The sequence below is a fragment of the Heteronotia binoei genome, chromosome 4 (assembly GCF_032191835.1).
Source record: "Heteronotia binoei isolate CCM8104 ecotype False Entrance Well chromosome 4, APGP_CSIRO_Hbin_v1, whole genome shotgun sequence".
NCBI classification, from domain to species: domain Eukaryota; kingdom Metazoa; phylum Chordata; class Lepidosauria; order Squamata; family Gekkonidae; genus Heteronotia; species Heteronotia binoei.
The window spans coordinates 11,782,753-11,803,247 of NC_083226.1; the positions used below are offsets into that span (position 1 = coordinate 11,782,753).

Sequence of the window (20,495 nt, forward strand, 5' to 3'; positions counted from 1 at the left end):
AACACCACAGGACCCTGATTCTGGTCAGGGCTGTGGCATAGAGGGAGGAGGAGCTCCGACCTCCCCCTCACACTATTTCCCCTGACCTGAACTAGCCTTATTTGCCCCATAGGAGGGGTCTGCACAGGAATTGGATGTTTGCACCTGTAGCTTCCTGACAAGGCAAATAACGCTGCTGGCACCATTCAGGCCAAGAAAAGGGCTTGGGGGGGAAGAAGCCTTCCTGCCGCGGTCATGGCCAGAATCAGATCCCGCAGAACTTTTCAATTGAATTCCCACGGGGCTGGCATCCTGCAGAAAGTCCCCACGGCAGGCATGTGATGGACCACTCATCCGCGTGCCTCTCCCTGCCTATTTGCGACGGCACTCCTGAGAGCCACAGCAGCCGCACAGCCAGTGTGCTGTCAGGGAAAGGGCGGTACTGGCTAGCAGAGCACATGCTTTGCACAGGGGAAGGGCTTGTCTTAGGAATACATTCGATTGCTCTTTCTTCTAGCTTCGTGGCAGTGGAGGCGGACCAAACTAAGAGGAGCCATGTTGGATCAAAGAGCCCCGTGGCGCAGAGTGGTAAAGCTGCAGTACTGCAGTCCTAAGCTCTGCTCACGACCTGAGTTCGATCCTGGTGGAAGCTAGGTTCAGGTATCCGGCTCAAGGTTGACTCAGCCTTCCATCCTTCCAAGGTCGGTCAAAAGATTCCCCAGCTTGCTGGGGGGGGAAGCGTAGATGACTGGGGAAGGCAATGGCAAACCGCCCCGTAAAAAGTCTGCCATGAAAACGTTGTGAAAGCAACATCACCCCAGAGTCAGAAATGACTGGTGCTTGCACAGGGGACGACCTTTACCTTTTTAAAAATGTTGGATCAGGCCAATGGCCCATCATCCAACACTCTGTCACACCGTGGCTAATACCCAGAGGCCTTCAGGAGTTCCACCAGCAGGGCCAGAACGCCAGCAGCTTTCCCACTGTCGCTCCTCTCAAGCACCAAGAATACAGAGCATCACCGCCCCAGACACTGCGGCTAATAGCCACAGGTGGACCTCTTGTACCTGGGTCGTCTTCTTCAGCGAATGCCACGATATGGATTCCATCGATGTCATCCTCCTGCGGACAAACAAAAAATGTTCCTGAGGAGTGCAAAGAAACAGAGAAGAGGATTCTGGGAGTGAGGAAGAGGTGGAGGTGAACCAGGAAGCACAAATCTGGGAAGAGGCCTTTTTTAAAAAAAAAACAAGGAAAGTTTCAGAAGAAAACTTTGTTGAAAGACTGGGAAATGTTTCGTAAGAGACACTCTTTCTGATTTGTTAGTGGCAGCAGACAATAACAACTCAATAAAACTCCTCTTAGAAAAAGAAGAAGATGATGATATTGGATTTATATCCCGCCCTCCACTCCGAAGAGTCTCAGAGCGGCTCACAATCTCCTTTCCCTTCCTCCCCCACAACAGACACCCTGTGAGGTGGGTGGGGCTGAGAGGGCTCTCACAGCAACTGCCCTTTCAAGGACAGAGTCTCAGAACAGCCTACAATCTCCTTTACCTTCCTCCCCCACAACAGACACCCTGTGAGGTGGGTGGGGTTGAGAGGGCTCTCACAGCAGCTGCCCTTTCAAGGACAGAGTCTCAGAGCGGCTCACAATCTCCTTTCCCTTCCTCCTCCACAACAGACACCCTGTGAGGTGGGTGGGGCTGGAGAGGGCTCTCACAGCAGCTGCCCTTTCAAGGACAGAATCTCAGAATGGCCTACAATCTCCTTTCCCTTCCTCCCCCACTAGGGTTGCCAAATCCAATTTAAGAAATATCTGGGGACTTTGGGGGTGGAGCCAGGAGACTTTGGGGGTGGAGCCAGGAGACATTAGGGGTGGACCCAAGATCAAGGCTGTGACAAGCATAATTGAACTCCAAAGGGAGTTCTGGCCATCACATTTAAAGGGACAGCACACCTTTTCAATGCCTTCCTTCCATAGGAAATAATGAAAGATAGGGGCACCTTCTTTTGGGGCTCATAGAATTGGACCCCCTGGTCCAATCTTTTTGAAATATGGGGGGTATTTTGGGGAGAGGCACTAGATGCTATACTGAAAATTTGGTGCCTCTACCTCAAAAAACAGCCCCCCCCCAGAGCCCCAGATACCCGCGGATCAATTCTCCATTATTTTCTATGGGAATAAATCTCCATAGGGAATAACAGAGTTCCCAGCAGACATTTCCCTCCCCTCCCCCCGCTTTCTGACGACCCTGAAGCGGGGGGAGGGCCTCCAAACCAGGGGATCCCCTGCCTCCACCTGGGGATTGGCAACCCTATCCCCCACAACAGTCACCCTGTGAGGTGGGTGGGGCTGAAAGGGCTCTCACAGCAGCTGCTCTTCCAAGGACAGAGTCTCAGAGCAGCTCACAATCTCCTTTCCCTTCCTCCCCCACAACAGACACCTTGTGAGGTGGGTGGGGCTGAGAGGGCTCTCACAGCAGCTGCCCTTTCAAGGACAACCTCGGCCAGAGCTGTGGCTGACCCAAGGCCATGCCAGCAGGTGCAAGTGGAGGAGTGGGGAATCAAACCCGATTCTCCCAGATAAGAGTCCGTACACTTACCCACTACACTACACCAAACTGTGTGTAGGAAGGGGATGCATCGCCGAATGGTGACCTGGGATAGCTGAGCTCTCAGCTGTGGGAGTAGATCTCGTGAGTCTGATTCCCTACAAACAAGGTTCCCCAAAAGATAATCTTACAGCTCCCCCCAGCTCTTTGACCAGATTCAGGTCGCCAAAAATCCTTTCCGCTTTCTCTTTGACACTCCCCCAAATTCTGAGGGCCTTCCACACGACACAGGACCCTAAACATCTCTTTATCACGTTCTTCTCAGGCCCCTGGCCAAAGCAGCCACGCTCCAGACAGGAACAAGGGGGCTCTTCCCAGGACTGGGGCTTTTATTTATTCTTGTCTTGCTTTTCTTCTGTCAAGGAATTCAAGGTCAGCCTTCAACCTGAGGTATCCAACAGTGCCACTGACTGAAGGAGGCCAGGTGGGGTTCAGGCACTGAGAACGGAGAGGCGGAAAGAGAAACTTAAGAGGGGGTCGCATTGCAACGCGGAGGTCACTCTCTTCCCAAGAGCCAAGGGGTGGCCGCGAGGCCTTGGGTAGCTGGGCGCAGCGAAAATTGTCTTGGCGAAGGCCATCCGAGGTGGCAGGCGGGCTGTTTATTGTGCACCTGCGATGAATGTCATTTTGGAATTATACCATGAAGAGTCCTCACGTTCCTTGTCTTCTACCAATCCCGGCGCTCTGTTTCAATTGCTATTAATGCGCGCGCGAGAAAAAATTCCATCTAAATGCTAATTTCCTTCCCCTCGGAGGCCGTGAGTGACAGAACCCCCATAAAATGAAGAGCTAAAAGATTAAGTGGAAAACATCATTTAGTGGGTGGGGGGAGATTGCCAGAACGAGGCTTTTGCTGCCTTCCGCGGGGGAATCGGATTTTCACAGGGACGTCGGGAGCGGATTTACTACCAAAGTCAGAGCAAAAGAATCTACTGGAGGTGTGTGGCTGGCTTGGGTTTGTTTTACTATTTCCCCCCCCCCTCCTCCAGACAATTCCCAGCTGTCTTTGCACATACACAACACCAAAGTCGATAACTCATTAAAGAAGCCACAAAAGCCCTCCTCTCTGAGCGGAGGATTCGGAGAACTTCATTTTCCATGGATCTTCTAGAGGACTTTTACCAGAGCCCTGGAGAACACAGGCTGCCATTTATCTTGGGGATGAACACCAGACGGCTGTTCCCCTTGCAGTCTCACAGCAATTTATCTGTCATGTTTTCATCCTGCCTTCCCCCCTGAGGTAGGGTTGCCAATCCCCAGGTGGGGGCAGGGGATCCCCCCGTTTGGAGGCCTTTCCCCCGCTCCAGGGACATCAGAAAGCAGGGGCAGGGAGCCATGTCCCCTCAAAGCTGCAGAGTCTTGTGAGCAAAAATTCTACTTTGGGAGCTGCTGGCATTAAAGTGGTGAGCTGCTGCATCAATTAGTGTGCTCTGGGGCCATCCTCCCGGAGCTAAGGTAAAAAATGTGTGAGCTGGAGGTTAAAAATCGGTGAGCTAGCTCATGCTAACTCAGCTTAGAGGGAACACTGACGAGGAGGGAAATGACTGCTGGGCACTCTATTATTCCTTATGGGGGACTGATTCCCATAGTGTATAATGGAGAATTGATCCATGGGTATCTGTGGCTCTGGGGACACCTGTTTTTTGAGATAGAGGCATCAAATTATCAACATAGCATCCAGTGGCTCTCCCCAAAATACCCTCCAAGTTTCAAAAGGATTGGATCAGGGGGTCCAGTTCTATGAGCCCCCAAAGAAGGTGCCCCTCTCCATTATTTCCAAAGGAAGGAAGGCATTTAAAAGGTGTGTGGTCCCTTTAAATGTGATGGCCAGAACTCCCTTTGGAGTCCAGTTAGGTTTGTCACACCCTTGCTCCTGGCTCCACCCCAAAGTATCATGGCTCCACTCCCATAGTCCCCAGATATTTCTTGAACTGAGTTTGACAACCCTATCCAGAGAACTTAGGGCAACATCTATGACAGGGGTCCTCCACATGAAGAAGACATTGGATTTATATTCCGCCCTCCACTCAAGAGTCTCAGAGTGGCTCACAATCTCCTTTACCTTCCTCCCCCACAACAAACACCCTGGGGCCATCAGGAGGTCCACCAGCAGGGCCAGAACTCCAGAAGCCCTCCCATTGTTGCCCCTCAATCGCCATGAATACAGAGTATCACTGTCCCAGACAGAGTCATTCATCTAGACCTTGGGGCTAGTAGCCACTGATGGGCTTCTGCTCCATATGTTTATCCAGTCCCCTCTTAAAGCTGTCTATGCCTGTAGCTACTACCACTTCTTGTGGCTGTGAATTCCATGTTTTAATTACTCTTTGGGTGAAGGACTTCCTTTTATCTCTTCTACGCTTACTGCTCATTAATTTCATTAAATGCCCACAACTTCTTGTATTGTGAAAAGGGGAGAAAAGTCCTTTCTCTACCTTCTCAGCCCCATGTAAAATTTTGTAAACCTCTCTCATGTCACTTTAATTGTCATTTCTCCAAGCTAAAGAGCCATAAGCTCTTTAACCTTTCTTCATAGAGAAGGTGTTCCTTCCACTTAATCATTTAGCTGCCCTTCTGGGCACCTTTTTCAATGCTCTAATAACTTTTTAAAGGTGCGGTGACCAGAACTTTACACAATATTCCAAATGAAGCCGCACCATAGATTTATACAGGGACATTTTGATACTGGCTGATTTGTTTTCAGTTCCCTTCCATAGCATCTGCCCTTTTTTTATTGCAGTCACACACTGAATCATCATCCAGAGACTGGTTGTAATTCCAAGCTGTGTACATACATTGCCACCCCCACTTTGTCAGCAGCCAGCAGAGATACTTCTTGTATTAGGGCATTTCCTAAAACAGGAGTGGTTAAATTTGCTTAATGCAAGAGCTACATGGAATAAACATCAGATGTTTGAGAGACCCAAGACACGAATGTCAGATGTTTGAGAGTCGCAAGACAAGAAGGAAGGAAGGAAGGAAGGAAGGAAGGAAGGAAGGAAGGAAGGAAGGAAGGAAGGAAGGAAGGAAGGAAGGAAGGAAGGAAGGAAGGAAGGAAAATAGATGGGGAGGAGGGAGGGAGAAGTGGAAAGAAAGCAACTTTAACTTTAAATGCATTCTCCAAACTGCCAGCTGGTGTCAAGCATGCTATTTCTAAATGCTGGTTTATCCATACCTTTCTTCTCTTCCCCCCCACCTCTTCTCTCCCTTTCCCCCTGTGGATGCATAATAAATCCCTCTGATTAGTGTGTAATCAGGATGCATAATAAATCCCTCTGATTAGTGTGTAACCAGGATGTTTAGTGTAACCTCGTATTAACGGTGTACAGTGCCTCTCCCCCAGATTCACACAGCCATGTCATATCAGCTAGCAGAGAATGTGCGAGAAATGGAGATGTTAACATTCCTTAGTCATAAAAGAGATACTAGAGAGTAGCCTTTGAACCTTCAACTCAATTTGAATCCTTACGTTATTCTTTTGAACCCTGCCTTTTGAAGTAGTCTATAAGATATTATTCAATACCGTGTCAATCATTGCTTCCACGGAATCTGTCCTTGGAGCAAGTCATGGAGTTTTCAATAAAGCAAGACTTTGATTAAAAAACAAAAGCTTGATTATTGCGAAACAGCGATGCTTGACAGCTGGCTTGGCTTAGAGAAATTATTTAAAGAGACAAATGCTTTCTCCAAGCCAGCTGATGGGTGGTGGGGGGCTTTGAGAGTTACCCAACATGTGTGAAAGAGCCACATGTGGTGCCTGAGCTGCAGTTTGGCCACCCCGTCCTAAAAAGTCAAACTTCCCCACCTCGTGGCCTTCCTCTGCAGAGGTTCCTGGGAGCTCTACTTTCCAAGTCCTGACAGAGCTTCGTTTCTGACATCTGACGAGATCAGGCTATACTGCGCCACATCACAATTCGCTGCACTTACCCAGGTCTCAAACATGTCTTCTGGGCGCAACTTCCGTAGTGTGGCTCTGAAAATGGAAAACACAGAGCACCGTTTTAGTCCGCCGGTTACAACTGTCAGCAGTCCCCAAGGCACCCGTGGGCACCAGGTTGGGGGTCTCTGCTCTAAAGTGTCAGGAGAACCTGCAGTTCCCACCAACTTGGAGAGCAACAGTGGATGAACTGGTTCCTTTCAGGACCAGGTGCTCAATACAGGACGTCGCTTTCGCCATCTAGCTGCTGTCTGCAATTGCTGAAAACAGTTGATTTGCATGGAGACGGGCTCCAGGCTCCAGAAACGTTTTACACAACCCTTGTCTCAAAAAAAAACAGGGCCATGGAAGTCAGCACTGAACCCACCCGCGAATGGGCAGATTCTGCTTATCAGTTAGCAGGTAACTGCTTGGCCACCATTATAAAGAAAGGGCTTGCAACCAACAGACACACACACACACATTTTGGGTGCCCAACAGGGTAGTCCTAATGTGAGCCTCTTTTGTTTAAGGCTGTGATTGGCTTAAGCTAGAGTCCCTCTGCCTAGGATTGCATTTGCCCATCTCAGCATTTCTCTACAGCCTCCAGGTGAGGCCTGGAGATCTCCCGCTTTTACAACTGACCTCCAGCTGGCAGAAACCAGCTCCCCTGGAGAAAATGGCTGCTGTGAAGGGTGGACTCTGTGGCATTGTATCATACTGAGGCTCCTCCCCTCCCCAAACCCACCCTCTCCTGGCTCCACCCCCAAAGTCTCCAGGTATTTTCCAACGCAGACCGGGTGACCCTTCTCTTCACTCAAGGCTGCCGCTGCAGAATAATGCCAAAAGACACCAGACTTTTACCCAGGCCTTGGATTCAGCGGGAGCTCGCAGGAGCACAGCTCCTGAACCTTTCTGAAAGTTCCACCTCCTCCTTCCCACCTTGTCCATTGAATAGTAGGTGCAGCTGCAAAACAATCCCTGGATGAGCTCCGCCACCTATTTTTCTTCAAAACGAGCTCTGCTTTTACCACTACCAGGGCTGGCCTTGGCATACCCTGAGGTGGGGCAGCTGCCAGGGGGGCCAGGGCTTCTGGGGGGAGCCCTGCTGTCAACTCCACCTCTCCGCTTATTTGCTAGACCTCCACGGTGTTCCAGCTACATATCCTGTCCAGAGTCACAAAGAAAAGGGCTGTAGACAGGCAGGGGAAGGACCAAGAGGCAGGTGGGAGGCATAGGGAGGGGAGGGGAGGAGAGCTGGTCTGAGGGCCTTTTGGTGGGTAGAAGTGGGGATAGGAACCCCAGGAACTCTCTGCCCAGAGCCTCTCAAATACTGGCAGCGGCCCTGACCACTACCTGGGAGAAGGAGTTGAGAATCCAGCATGGTGCCCCCCCCCCACACTAGGGTTGCCAAGTCCAATTCAAGAAATATCTGGGGACTTTGGGGGTGGAGCCAGGAGACTTTGGGGGTGGAGCCAAGAGTAGGATTGCCAAGTCCATTTCAAGAAATATCTGGGGACTTTGGGAGTGGAGCCAGGAGACATTGAGGGTGGAGCCAGGAGCAAGGGTGTGACAAGCATAATTGAACGCCAAGGGAGTTCCGGCCATCACATTTAAGGGGACAGCACACCTTTTAAAATGCCTTCCTTCCATAGGAAATAATGAAGGATAGGGGCACCTTCTTTTGGGGCTCATAGAATTGAACCCCCTGGTCCAATCGTTTTGAAACTTAGGGAGTATTCTGGGGAGAGGCACAAGATGCTATACTGAAAATTTGGTGCCTTAACCTTAAAAAACAGCCCCCCCCAGAGCCCCTGATACCTCCAGATCAATTCCCCATTATACCCTATGAGAATCGATCTCCACATAGGGAATAATGAAGTGCTCAGCAGACGTTTCCCTCCCCCCGCCCCCTCCCCCGTTTCTGGTGACTCTGAAGCGAGGGATTGGCCTCTCTACTCACGAGTTGCTGCCAACTTCTTCCAAGTAACACAGACACATCATCCAAAGAGGAAGCCTTTCAATCGGAGACTGAAGCCTCCGGAGGGGGAAAGTCACATGGTCCTGTGGGGGCGGGGCTTCCCCCCATTGGCCAGCTGACTGGGGGCGGGAAGGAGCCTGGGAAAGCGGAAGAACCCCCGCTGGGACCTGGGGATTGGCCAGCCTACCCCCCACAGACAAATTGTCTGGACTATACAGAAGGGGCGCTTCAGACAGCCACTCTTTGTACCTTTTGTGTTCGTTCACAAACTCAATGAGCTCCTCCTCAGTATACGGCTTTTCGGGGACCCGAACAGGATCGTCCATAAATGGTTCATAAAAATCCACCTCGTTCATCTTCAGGCCCAGTTTCTTGGCAACCTACCGGCAATCAAAGAGGTTAGACCAGTGGGTGAGGGACACTCGTGCTGGGAAGATTCATGAATACATCCTTGGCTCAACCTGAATACGTTCTTGTTGTTATAAAAACAATTCAAAATGTTCTTATGGAGAACGTTTCAGAGGGCAGCTGTGCTGGTCTGCTATCTAGTTTAGTGCTGATCTCTAAGGTACTATTGGAGTAAAACGTAGCTCATTAAAATCCGAGACACATCAATACAGCATCGCTTTCATTTGCAATAACAGAGCATGACTTCTATCTGATTCACCGGTTTCCCCACCCGTTGCTGCACTGAAGACAAACAAAGTCAAATTGAATATGGAAGGGTTCAGTGGCAGAGTTTTATTTTTATAATTCTCAGGGGAGGGGCTTGTGGTTCTGCGGCTGAGCATCTCCTCGGGTTCAGTTCCCCAAATCTCCAGTTAAAGGACTTGGTCATGGGTGATGTGAAAGACCTCTGCACGATACCATACAAAGCCGCTGCCGGTCTGATTAGACAATGCTGACTTTGGCAGACCAATGATCTGATTCCATACAAGGCAGCTTCATGTGTTTGAGTAGGCAGAAGAATGATGCTTTCATATGGGCAAATATATACCAAGCAACTAGGGATGCCAGCCTCCAGGTGGGACCTGGGGATCAGCTAGGGTTGCCAAGTCCAATTCAAGAAATATCTGGGGACTTTGGGGAAATATCTGGAGCCAGAAGACTTTGGGAATGGAGCCAAGAGACATTGGGGGCGGAGCCAGGAACAAGGGTGTGACAAGCATAATTGAATGCCAAGGGAGTTCTGGCCATCACATTTAAAGGGACAGCACACCTTTTTAAATGTTTTCCTTCCATAGGAAATAATGGTCAGGGGCACCTTCTTTTGGGGCTCATAGAATTGGACCCCCTGGTCCAATCGTTTTGAAATTTGGGGAGTACTTTGGGGAGAGGCACTAGATACTATACTAAAATTCTGGTGCCTCTACCTCAAAAGACAGCTACCCCAGAGCCCCCAAAACCTCCAGATCAATTCCCCATTATACCCTATGAGAATCGATCTCCACATAGGGAATAATGAAGTGCTCAGCAGACGTTTCCCTCCCCACCCCTGTTTCTGGTGACTCTGAAGCGAGGGATTGGCCTCTCTACTCACGAGTTGCTGCCAACTTCTTCCAAGTAACACAGACACCCCATCCCAAGAGGAAGCCTTTCAATCAGAGACTGAAGCCTCCAGAGGTGCAAAGGCACATGGTCCTCTGGGGGCGGGGCTTCCCCCACCAGCTAGCTGACTGGAGGTGGGAAGGAGCCTGGGAAAGCGGAAGAACACCCGCTGGGACCTGGGGAATGGCAAGCCTAGGATCAGCTCTGGAAGCTCATCTCCAAACTACAGAGATCAGTTCTGTCGGGAAATTCTTCCTGATATTTAGCTGAAAACTCTTTTCATTCAATTTCAATCCATTGGTTCTTGTCCTACCTTCCAGGGCCACAGAAAACAATTCCACACCATCCTCAGCCCTTCAAGTACTTGAAGATGGTGATCATATCACCTCTCAGCCGCCTCCTCTCCAGGCTGAACATCCCCAGCTCCTTCAACCTTTCCTCATAGGACTCAGTCTCCAGACCCCTCACCATCTTTGTAACCCTCCTCTGGACCCGTTCCACGTTATCTATATCCTTCTTAAAATGTGGTGTCCAAACCTGAACACAGTACTCTAGGTGAGGCCTAACCAGAGCAGAGTAAAGCGATACCATCACTTTTCATGATCTGGACACTATAATTCTATTGATGCAGCCCAAAATGAACGTTGTCACCTGCTCTGAGCTGGTTTTAGGGAGAGCGGGTTAGAAATCAAAACAAACAAACGCATCAAAACAATGAAAGAAAGAAAAAATTAAGACCCAAACTCCTCTTGGCGGTCCGGTGCTTACCCCTTTGTCAAAGGTGGCGAAGAACTTGATGTAGGGCTGGAAATGTTCAGCTGCCTCCTCAAAAGCTTTGTAATCTGAGGAGAAAGGAAGGGAAAGGGACAAATCCTCATTTGCTCTGCTTAAATGCAGATCTACACAAGCCCGGCCAGCATCAGCGGGCAGCAAAACTGGAAGAACCTTCTTGCTCTTGAAACAGAAGGCGCAAATTGGAAATTAAGGCCCAGTGGGCGTGCATACTGCTCTCTATATTGGCAGCAGGGCTTGGTGTAGGGTTGCCAAGTCTAACTCAGAGGATATCCTTGCTGGCGTGGAAACTATCCAAAATCAGTTTTTAAGATGCATACTGGCTCTCCCTAGGGGAACACTGGCTACCCTGATGAGAGCAGAAACTGGCCTTCCTTCCTTAAGGGCTCGGGTACATCTTGCTGTTTTAAAAGCCTGGAAAAATAACAGGTCACCCAGATCTGATTCGTTCAGTCAATTGGCTGTTAACTTAATGCTATCTAAAGATCCAGAGCATCTTAGTTTCCTCAGCAACTTACTTGTGAAATATCCCATCCCTGATGACCTTCTCGCTGTCTCAGTAGACAAGCGACATCTTAGAGATTGGGTATTTAAGTGCGATGCCTTGTTAGACAGACAAATAATTTTAAAATGTCAGTCAGCGCTTTGGTTTAAACTATTTAAAAATGATCATTCTAGGTCTCCCTACTTGGCTAGTATAGCTAACCATAATCTCAGAGTTGCCTTCACATCCTTGCGCTTTGAAACAATGCCTACGGCAAGCAGTGCTTGCTGGCCGCTATAGTAAAATCCCTAAGGAACAGCGACTTTGCATCTGTGGCATTTCTGTGAGTGAGGATTTACCTCATTACATTCTTAACTGTCCACTGTATGCTCAACCCAGGGTGAAAATTCTCTCTGGGACATTAATTAATCTACAGGCCTATTCAGATCCTGAGAAGATTGTGTTTCTGTTAGCTGAGGTTGATGCCAATATATCTCACAGAATGGCATTGTATGCCCTAGCAGCGAAGAAACGACGGGCCAAAGCTGTTTGTACAGGTGCTAATTAACTACTGATCCTGTGGCTACTTTATGATTGTAATTTCTGTTCTTATTTTGTGGTGTATTTTGTTCGGTTTGTTTTGTCTGTGGTCTTCAGTACAATTTGTTCCACGGTTATATGATATTTCACTTATATTGTATCCCATTTGTATATTTTATCTTTACGGATTTTTTGGATATTTTTGTTTGTGATAGCCTATGGCTTAATACAAATAAATTTGATTTGAACAACTCAGATAATATCTGGGGACTTTGGGGGTGGGGCCGGGAGACTTTGGGGGTGGAGCCAGGAGACTTTCCCTAAAATAAATAAATAAAAACACAGCAGTTTTTATTTCCTCACAGTCTTCATTTCTTCACCCAAGCAGCTGCAAATCATCTCTCTCTCACACACAGAGAGAAGCAAAAATAAAACAGTTTGCAATCCCTCACTTGTGTGTTCTCACTGGGGCAACTTTTTCAGGAGTTGCTGAACTTCCAATAACCCAGGGAAACCAAATGTTCAAGTTGACCCTTTCCTATGCAAACGACCTCTGAAAAGCTTGTACAACCAACAGAGGGTCTGGGCTGCATTCACAGTACCTGGGAGCAGCCACGTTGTTCTGCCTGCTCCCCCTGCCCGCCTTTATCCTTAAAGACACAGACGCACCGTCCCAAAAGGAAGCCTTGACAAGCTTTCTCCGAGCATTCTGAAGGGGAAAGGCACATGGTGGCTGTGGGGGCGGAGCTTCCCCCTGCTGGCCAGCTGACTGGGGGTGGGAAGGAGCCTGGGAAAGTGGAAAAACCCACGTTGGGACCTGGGGATTGGCCAGCCTAGCTTGGTGCTGTCATCTCCATGCATCTCTATCCACAGAGATGAAGTGAACATGAAAATGCCAAAACTTTGGCGAAGCAGAGCTGTGTTTGCTCTCAGGGTGTCTTCTCACTTCGTAGGGATGCCAATCTCCAGGAAGGATCCAATACTCCCCTGGAATTACAGCTCATCTCCGGGTTACCGAGATCAGCTTCCTTGAAGAAAATGGAGGAGGGTGGATTGTATGGCATTGTACCCCACTGTTCTCCCCAGACTTCATCCCCAAATCTCCAGGAGTTTCCCAATGGATCTGGCAACCTTACCCCCCATTCCCTGCCAATGGCCAGGGGGGACCTGGCACCCTACTTTTCAGGTAAGCAAGAACCTCACATCGAGTTTTTCTCACAACAGGAAACTAGATTTAAAGTTTCATGTGTTGGTGATCTTCTGACCATTAAGTGCAGGATAATCTGTAATAAACTCCCCCCAAAAGGAGCTAGCTGCAGTTTCTAGAAAAATCTCAGTGTTGCTTAGAGGCACTGCCCTCAAGAGCAGTGGAGGAAGGTTCTGGACTAAAGGGTGGAACGTATGACCCTCACTTACACTTGGGGTTCAGAAGTTTTTCTCCATCTTGGCTATTGGGGCTAGCTGTGAATTCTTAGCTAAGGTGGGGAAGAATTGCAATAAAGAAACCTTTCTATGAAGAAAGGTTAAAACGCTTGGGGCTCTTTAGCTTGAAGAAACGTCGACTGCGGGGTGACATGATAGAGGTTTACAGGATTATGCATGGGATGGAGAAAGTAGAGAAAGAAGTACTTTTTTCCCTTTCTCACAATACAAGAACTCGTGGGCACTCAATGAAATTGCTGAGCAGTCGGGTTAGAACGGATAGAAGGAAGTACTTCTTCACTCAAAGGGTGATTAACATGTGGAATTCACTGGAATTCATGTGGAATTCATGTGGAATAACGTGGAATTCACAGGTGGTGGTGGCGGCTACAAACATAGACAACTTCAATAGGGGATTGGATAGGTATATGGAGCAGAGGTCCATCAGTGGCTATTAGCCACAGCATATTGTTGGAACTCTCTGTCTGGGGCAAATGATGTTCTGTATTCTTGGTGCTTGGGGGGGCTTCTAGTGTCCTGGCCCCACTGATGGACCTCCTGATGGCACCTGGATTTTTTGGCCACTGTGTGACACAGAGTGTTGGACTGGATGGGTCATTGGCTTGATCCAACATGGCTTCTCTTATATTCTTATGTCACACAGAGTGTTGGACTGGATGGGCCATTGGACTTATCCAACATGGCTTCTCTTATGTTCTTATGTGACACAGAGTGTTGGACTGGAAGGGCCATTGGCCTGATCCAACATGGCTTCTCTTATGTTCTTATGTGACCCAGAGTGTTGGACTGGATGGGCCATTGGCCTGATCCAACATGGCTCCTCTTATGTTCTTATGTGCCACAGAGTGTTGGACAGGATGGGCCATTAGCCTGATCCAACATGGCTTCTCTTATGTTCTTATGTGCCACAGAGTGTTGGACTGGATGGGCCATTAGCCTGATCCAAAATGGCTTCTCTTATGTTCTTATGTGATACAGAGTGTTGGACTGGATGGGCCATTGGCCTGATCCAACATGGCTTCTCTTATGTTCTTATGAGACACAGAGTGTTGGACTGGATGGGCTATTGGCCTGATCCAACATGGCTTCTCTTATGTTCTTATGAGACACAGAGTGTTGGACTGGATGGGCTATTGGCCTGATCCAACAGGGCTTCTCTTATGTTCTTATGTGACACAGTGTGTTGGACTGGATGGGCCACTGGCCTGATCCAACATGGCTTCTCTTATGTTCTTTTGTGACACAGAGTGTTGGACTGGATGGGCCATTGGCCTGATCCAACAGGGCTTCTCTTATGTTCTTATGTGACACAGAGTGTTGGACTGGATGGGCCACTGGCCTGATCCAACATGGCTTCTCTTATGTTCTTAAAGGCATTACATTCAGTCAGTCTTTAGGACAAATCTTCTAACAGAGGTAGGGGGAAAAACTAAACCAGAGTCCCCATGATGGTGGCTGGCAATACCTTTCTTTGTGACTACCAGGTGTTTTTAGAAAGTGGGTAGGGCCAGCAAGGCTTTGGGTTGGCCACTGGAGATTTTATTGGCAGTGCAGATTGTTAAAAATGGAAGGGGAAGACTATGAATTTGATCACGTGAAAGGTGTCTGTGTGTGTGTAGGGGATGATGAACCCTTTTCCTTTGGGACATTTTTGTGATCAAAATTCTCCTCCCCACAGCTGCTTTTCTACTGACATGGAGAACAGTACAAGGACCCCATGGGTGAAGATCAACTTAAAGGATCTCTGCCCACCCATCTACAGAGTTTGGTTTAGAACCGCCCGACTTCCCAGTCCCCTTCCAGTTCCACCTGGACCTAAGAATCCATTAACGGTTAACCCACGTTCTGAGTCTTCTGCTTTGAAGTAGCCAATGAGTTTCATCTTGTCTTCCATGTGGTCAAAGCCCTGCAATTCCAGCTTGTTGTTGATGATCTCCACCGGATCCTCCATTAACTGCCACAGAGAGAGAGAACAAAGTTTGAGTTGTACATGAAAGTTTATATCCTGAATAAAATTTTGCGGGTCTTAATGATGCCACTGGGCTCAAAACAGAAAGAGCGAGAGAAATTTGATCAAGATCAACTTATTTACAACAGAAACCATATGGCTATTACGTGAGGATCAGAGAAAAGATGTTCCCCAAACTAGGTTGTATTCCTACTATCCCCCCCCCCCACCTCCTCAATTTATTTCTGTCTTGCATTTTGACTGGAGTCCCAACACATCTCTTAGCATCTACAAAATGCAACAGCTTTCACTTTAAAAGAGTAGAAAACACCAAGCCATGGGCAAAATAGGCCCATCAGAAGAGAAGTGGGTGGGGGCAGAGAAGAGGATGAAAAATTGTGTCCTTAAAATATTTTTCTCACAAAATTTATATCGTGTCTTTCTGTCCTCACAAGGGCCACCAAGGTGGCTAACAAATCAAAACATACATAAGAAATAAGAAATAATGTTTTAGAATATTTTAATAAATAACATTTTAGAATCCATTTTAAACCACCCTCACCCCACAAAATACACATCAGTAGAACAATTAGAACAGGTATCTATCTATCTATCTATCTATCTATCTATCTATCTATCTATCTATCTATCTATCTATCTATCTATCTGTCTGTCTGTCTGTCTGTCTGTCTGTCTGTCTGTCTGTCTGTCTGTCTGTCTGTCTGCCTGCCTGCCTGCCTGCCTGCCTGCCTGCCTGCCTGCCTGCCTGTCTGTCTCTCTCTATATATCTGTCTGTCTGTCTGTCTGTCTGTCTCTCTCTCTCTCTCTCTCTATCTGTCTGTCTGTCTGCCTGCCTGCCTGCCTGCCTGTCTTCATCATCATCATCTTCATCATCACCAATATAATCCGTGTGTCAGATTTATCCCACCCATCCTGCTAAGACAGGCTCGGGGCAGGTAGGAGCATAAAAACATATACATTAATCCATTAAAATCAAAAATCATCAGACCAATAAATTACAATTCACCACATTAATGAAACACAGGATGGCTATATTCTATGAATCTATTCCAGGCATACTGGTAGTAATTAATATCACAAGTGTTCCATACAATGAGCAGTAGAAGGCAGGTCTGGCCAATGCAGCCAGTATACAGCATACAGCAGGAGGGGCAGGTTGAGTCAGATATCCAAATCTCACCAGAAGGCCTGGTGGGAGAGCTCTGCCTTACAGGCTCTACAGAACTGTAATAGATCCCGCAGGACCCTGATTTCCATGGGGAGCTCACTCCACCAGGTAGGTGCTAGAGCCGAAAAAGCTCTGGTCCTAGTAGAAGCTAAGTGGACATCTTTTGGGCTGGGAACTACCAGTCGACATTGATGGCTGATCTTAAAGCCCTTTGAGGGACATATGGGGAGAGGCATAAAATCTCAGTGTTGTACAAAGACATACAACATATTCAAAAAACAGAACAAAAACCTTCCAGAAACAAAATCTAAAATAGAAAAAACATCCCCCCCCTCCCCCAGGGGGAAAGTTTTTATCAATTCCCTTTGATGGACCAAAGGTCTGATTCAGTATAAGTATAAGGCAGCTTCATATGTTCATATGTTCAATATGAGGGACGGTAAGAAGCAGATGGGGAAACTCTGAGCTATGCCCTTTGAGAAGCTGGTTTCACTTGCCCTCTTGTAGGGTTGCCAATCTCCAGATGAGGACTGGAGAGCTCCAAGGATTGCTACACAGAGTCAAGCAATGACAAACTATCTGTCTCAAAGGGGCAGTCAGCCCACAAGCAAAGAAAATATGGGATGAGTTTCAGTCCCCTTCAGTCATGAAGAGGACAGCCCTAATGCCAAGTTGTGATTGCATCATCTAAAATTAAAAAGGACTTACCACCATGGCAGGTCTTAAGCAAGAAACACCAAGTAATTCAAGGTAATCTTTCCCCCTCTAACTCCATTAAAGACCATGAATTATAACTGTTTCTCAAGAAGGACATGGTACAAAAGATGTTTCAGTTCCAAATGTACGACAACTTAAGTGATGTTATTCTTTCTTTCCCAACAAGTATGCACGCATGCAACAAGGCAAGACAAATAACGTAGTTTTCCCAATCAATATAAAGCCACCTCCAGCTTGAAATGCACTCACGTCCAGGAGGAATTCCACCAAGACATCAGCAGCCATCTGCCCATCAAACTCAATGATGTGGTCCTCCTTAAAGATGTAGAGGCTTCCTTCTTCATCTAATCCTGGAAAGAGGGCAACAAGACACATGAGATAGTGTGTGGTTTTATGGTGAACCTGTTCAGCTTTTGCTGTGAAGACACGGTGGCATCTGGGGATTCTGGGGAAATATACCACAAACTAGTGGGCAGACCAGTTGCATGGTGCTGCGGAAGTCCAAATCTTTGAAGTGAAAAATTCAGCAACCTGAGATGTTCGTGAGTGAAAATCCTACCACGACGTTCAGGATGTTGGGGATATGGAAAAGAGTTGTTTGTAGGCACGGATATGCTAAGAACACCAGAGGAGCCCTGCTGGATCAGACCACTGGGCTATCTAGTCCAGCATCCTGTCTTACACAGTGGCCAACTGTTTCCTCTGGAGAGCCAACAACAGGGTATAGAGGCCGAGGCCTTCCCCTGATATTGCCTCCTGGCTCTGGGAGTCAGAGGTTTACTGCCTCTGAATATGTAGGTTCCCTTTAGTCACCAGAGTTAGTAGCCACTGATAGACTTACCTTCCATGAAGCTGTCTATGCGTACGACTTAGCCTCCATGAATTTTAAATCTGTCTGTGCCTGTGTCCATTACTACCTCGTCTGGCAGCAAATTCCACATTTTAATTATTTGTTGTGGAAAGAAGCATTTCCTTTTGTCCATTCTGAACCTTCTGCCCATCGGATTCATTGGATGTCCTCAACCAGTATTTTGGGAGAGGGAGGAAAAGTTCTCTTTGTCAACTATATATATATATTTATCATACCTCCCTAGGCTTCCCAATCCCCAGGTCCCAGCGGGGGATCCCCCGGTTTTACAGGCTTCCCCCCTTCCCCAGCCAGCAGGCCGGCGGGGGAAGCCCCGCCCCCAGAGCCATTATGCACCTCCATGAACAATTCCCATAGGGAATGATGGGGAATTGATCCGCGGGTATCGGGGGCTTTGGGGGGGCTGTTTTTTGAGGTAGAGGTGCCAAATTTTCAGTATAGCATCTAGTGCCTCTCCCCAAAATACCTCCCAAGTTTCAAAAGCATTGGAGCAGGGGGTCCAATTCTACGAGCCCCAAAAGAAGGTGCCCCTATCCTTCATTATTTTCTATGGAAGGAAGGCATTTTAAAAGGTGTGCTGTCCCTTTAAATGTGATGGCCAGAACTCCCTTGGAGTTCAATTCTGCTTGTCACACCCGTGCTCCTGGCTCCGCCCCCAATGTCTCCTGGCCCCACCCCCAAAGTCCCCAGATATTTCTTGAATTGGACTTAGCAAACCTATACCTCCCCCCACCCCCAATACTCTCTGCAGTGCCTTGGCTGGCACCATTTTCACACAATACTTATTTTTTATTTTATTTTATTTTATTCCATTTATATCCCACACTCCCCACTGAAGTGGGCTCAGGGCGGCTCACATGGTCATGCGTATGCATGAGTATAAAAGATACAATGGACGTAAAACCATAAAAACAGTTTAAAACATAGTAAAACCAATTGATGCTATGATCTCAGTTTCGAAGTTTATAGACTCTGAAGGCAGATCTAAGAAGGTCCTTTCTGCTGCTGCTATGGGGCAGCTTGCAAGAGGTGGTCCAGCTGTTTCCTAAGAACTGTAGTGGCTCACAATGTAGTTTGCAAATGCCTGGTCGAAGAGTGCCATCATACAGGCCCTGCGGAACTGTCTGAGCTCTCACAGGGCCCTAACTTCTTCCGGCAATTCATTCCACCAGCTTGGGGCCACTACAGAGAAGGCCCTTCTTCTGGTTGTCATGAGCCTGGCCTCCTTAGGGCCGGGGACTGAGAACAGATTTTGTGATCCAGACCAAAGTGCTCGCCGGGGAACATGTGAGGAAAGGCAGTCCCTAAGGTATGCCATATAGGGCCATATAGGGCCTAAAAGGTGAGAACCAGCACCTTGAAACGAACCCAGTATGCAAAAGGAAACCAGTGCAATGCTTTCAGCCCAGGTTGAATGTGCTCCCGTAAAGGAAGACCCAATAGCAACCTGGCTGCCGCATTCTGTACTAGTTGAAGCTTCCGGGTTTGAGACAACGGCAGCCCCATGCAGTAATCCAATCCTGAGGTGACCACAGCGAGGATCACTGTTGCTAAGTCGTTGCGTTCGAGGTAGGGGACCAGCTGCCTTATCAGCCGAAGATGATAAAAGGCTGATCTGGTAGTGGCTGCCACCTGGGCCTCCATTTTTAAGGAGGGATCCGGGAGCACCCCTAGGCTTGTCACTTTGGGTGCCGGTGTAACTGAAGAAGAAGATATTGGATTTATATCCCGCCCTCCACTCCGAAGAGTCTCAGAGCGGCTCACAATCTCCTTTCCCTTCCTCCCCCACAACAGACACCCTGTGAGGTGGGCGGGGCTAAATCTGGCAACCCTAAATCTGGCCCCCAGCTTTATGAATACTTATGTAACACGAGTGGAATGCTCTTCCTAATTCGTAGGACTCTCCGCTTTTTTTCAGCTCAGATGTTTCAAACACAACAACTTGAGCATCGACTACATAATGCAACCAGAAGAAAATGGCAGGCCATTGCAAAGCTATCTCCCAGTGACCACTGCCTTGAAGTTTATTTTAGATATAAGCTTTTGGACAGCTTTTGCAATGGGCAGTACCCCTTGCTACGCCCCCAAACTCAATCTGCTTCCTTTGCTCCCTGACTAGGTTGCCAATTCTGGGTTGGGAAATTCCTGGAAATTTGGGAGGGGAGGAATCTCAGCTTGGCATAAAGTCATAGAGTCCACCCTCCAAAGCAACCATTTTCTCCACAACCGATCTTTGCTATCTGGAGATCATTTGTAATCTCAGGTGATTTCCAGGCCCTACCTGGGAGTTGGCACCCATTCCCCTTACGAGACAGTTCTGCCCTGGCCAACCCCATCTAGGCACCAGATTTTTTTTATTTGCAATCCTTACACCCTGCAAACCGACAGCCTCAATTTTACCGCCTGAAGTTCATGGAAAGGCAATAGTTTAAAAGCTCACGTTAGCCTGAATGGGATATTTTGGATCCTCTTTTGG

The 20,495-nt window shown here is 48.0% G+C and overlaps 1 protein-coding gene across 1 annotated transcript in view; it reads right to left on the minus strand.

Moving 5' to 3' along the window:
* The window catches only part of CASQ2 (calsequestrin 2), a 54,942-nt gene that overhangs the window by 12,284 nt on the left and 22,163 nt on the right, over positions 1–20,495 (minus strand). Inside the window, exons 3-8 of the mRNA XM_060236790.1 lie at positions 17,401–17,501; positions 15,140–15,251; positions 10,807–10,880; positions 8,740–8,870; positions 6,521–6,566; positions 1,047–1,101 (exon numbers count right to left, since the gene is read on the minus strand). Of these exons, the coding sequence (XP_060092773.1) occupies positions 1,047–1,101; positions 6,521–6,566; positions 8,740–8,870; positions 10,807–10,880; positions 15,140–15,251; positions 17,401–17,501 (519 nt within the window). The remainder of the gene's footprint in view (positions 1–1,046; positions 1,102–6,520; positions 6,567–8,739; positions 8,871–10,806; positions 10,881–15,139; positions 15,252–17,400; positions 17,502–20,495) is intronic.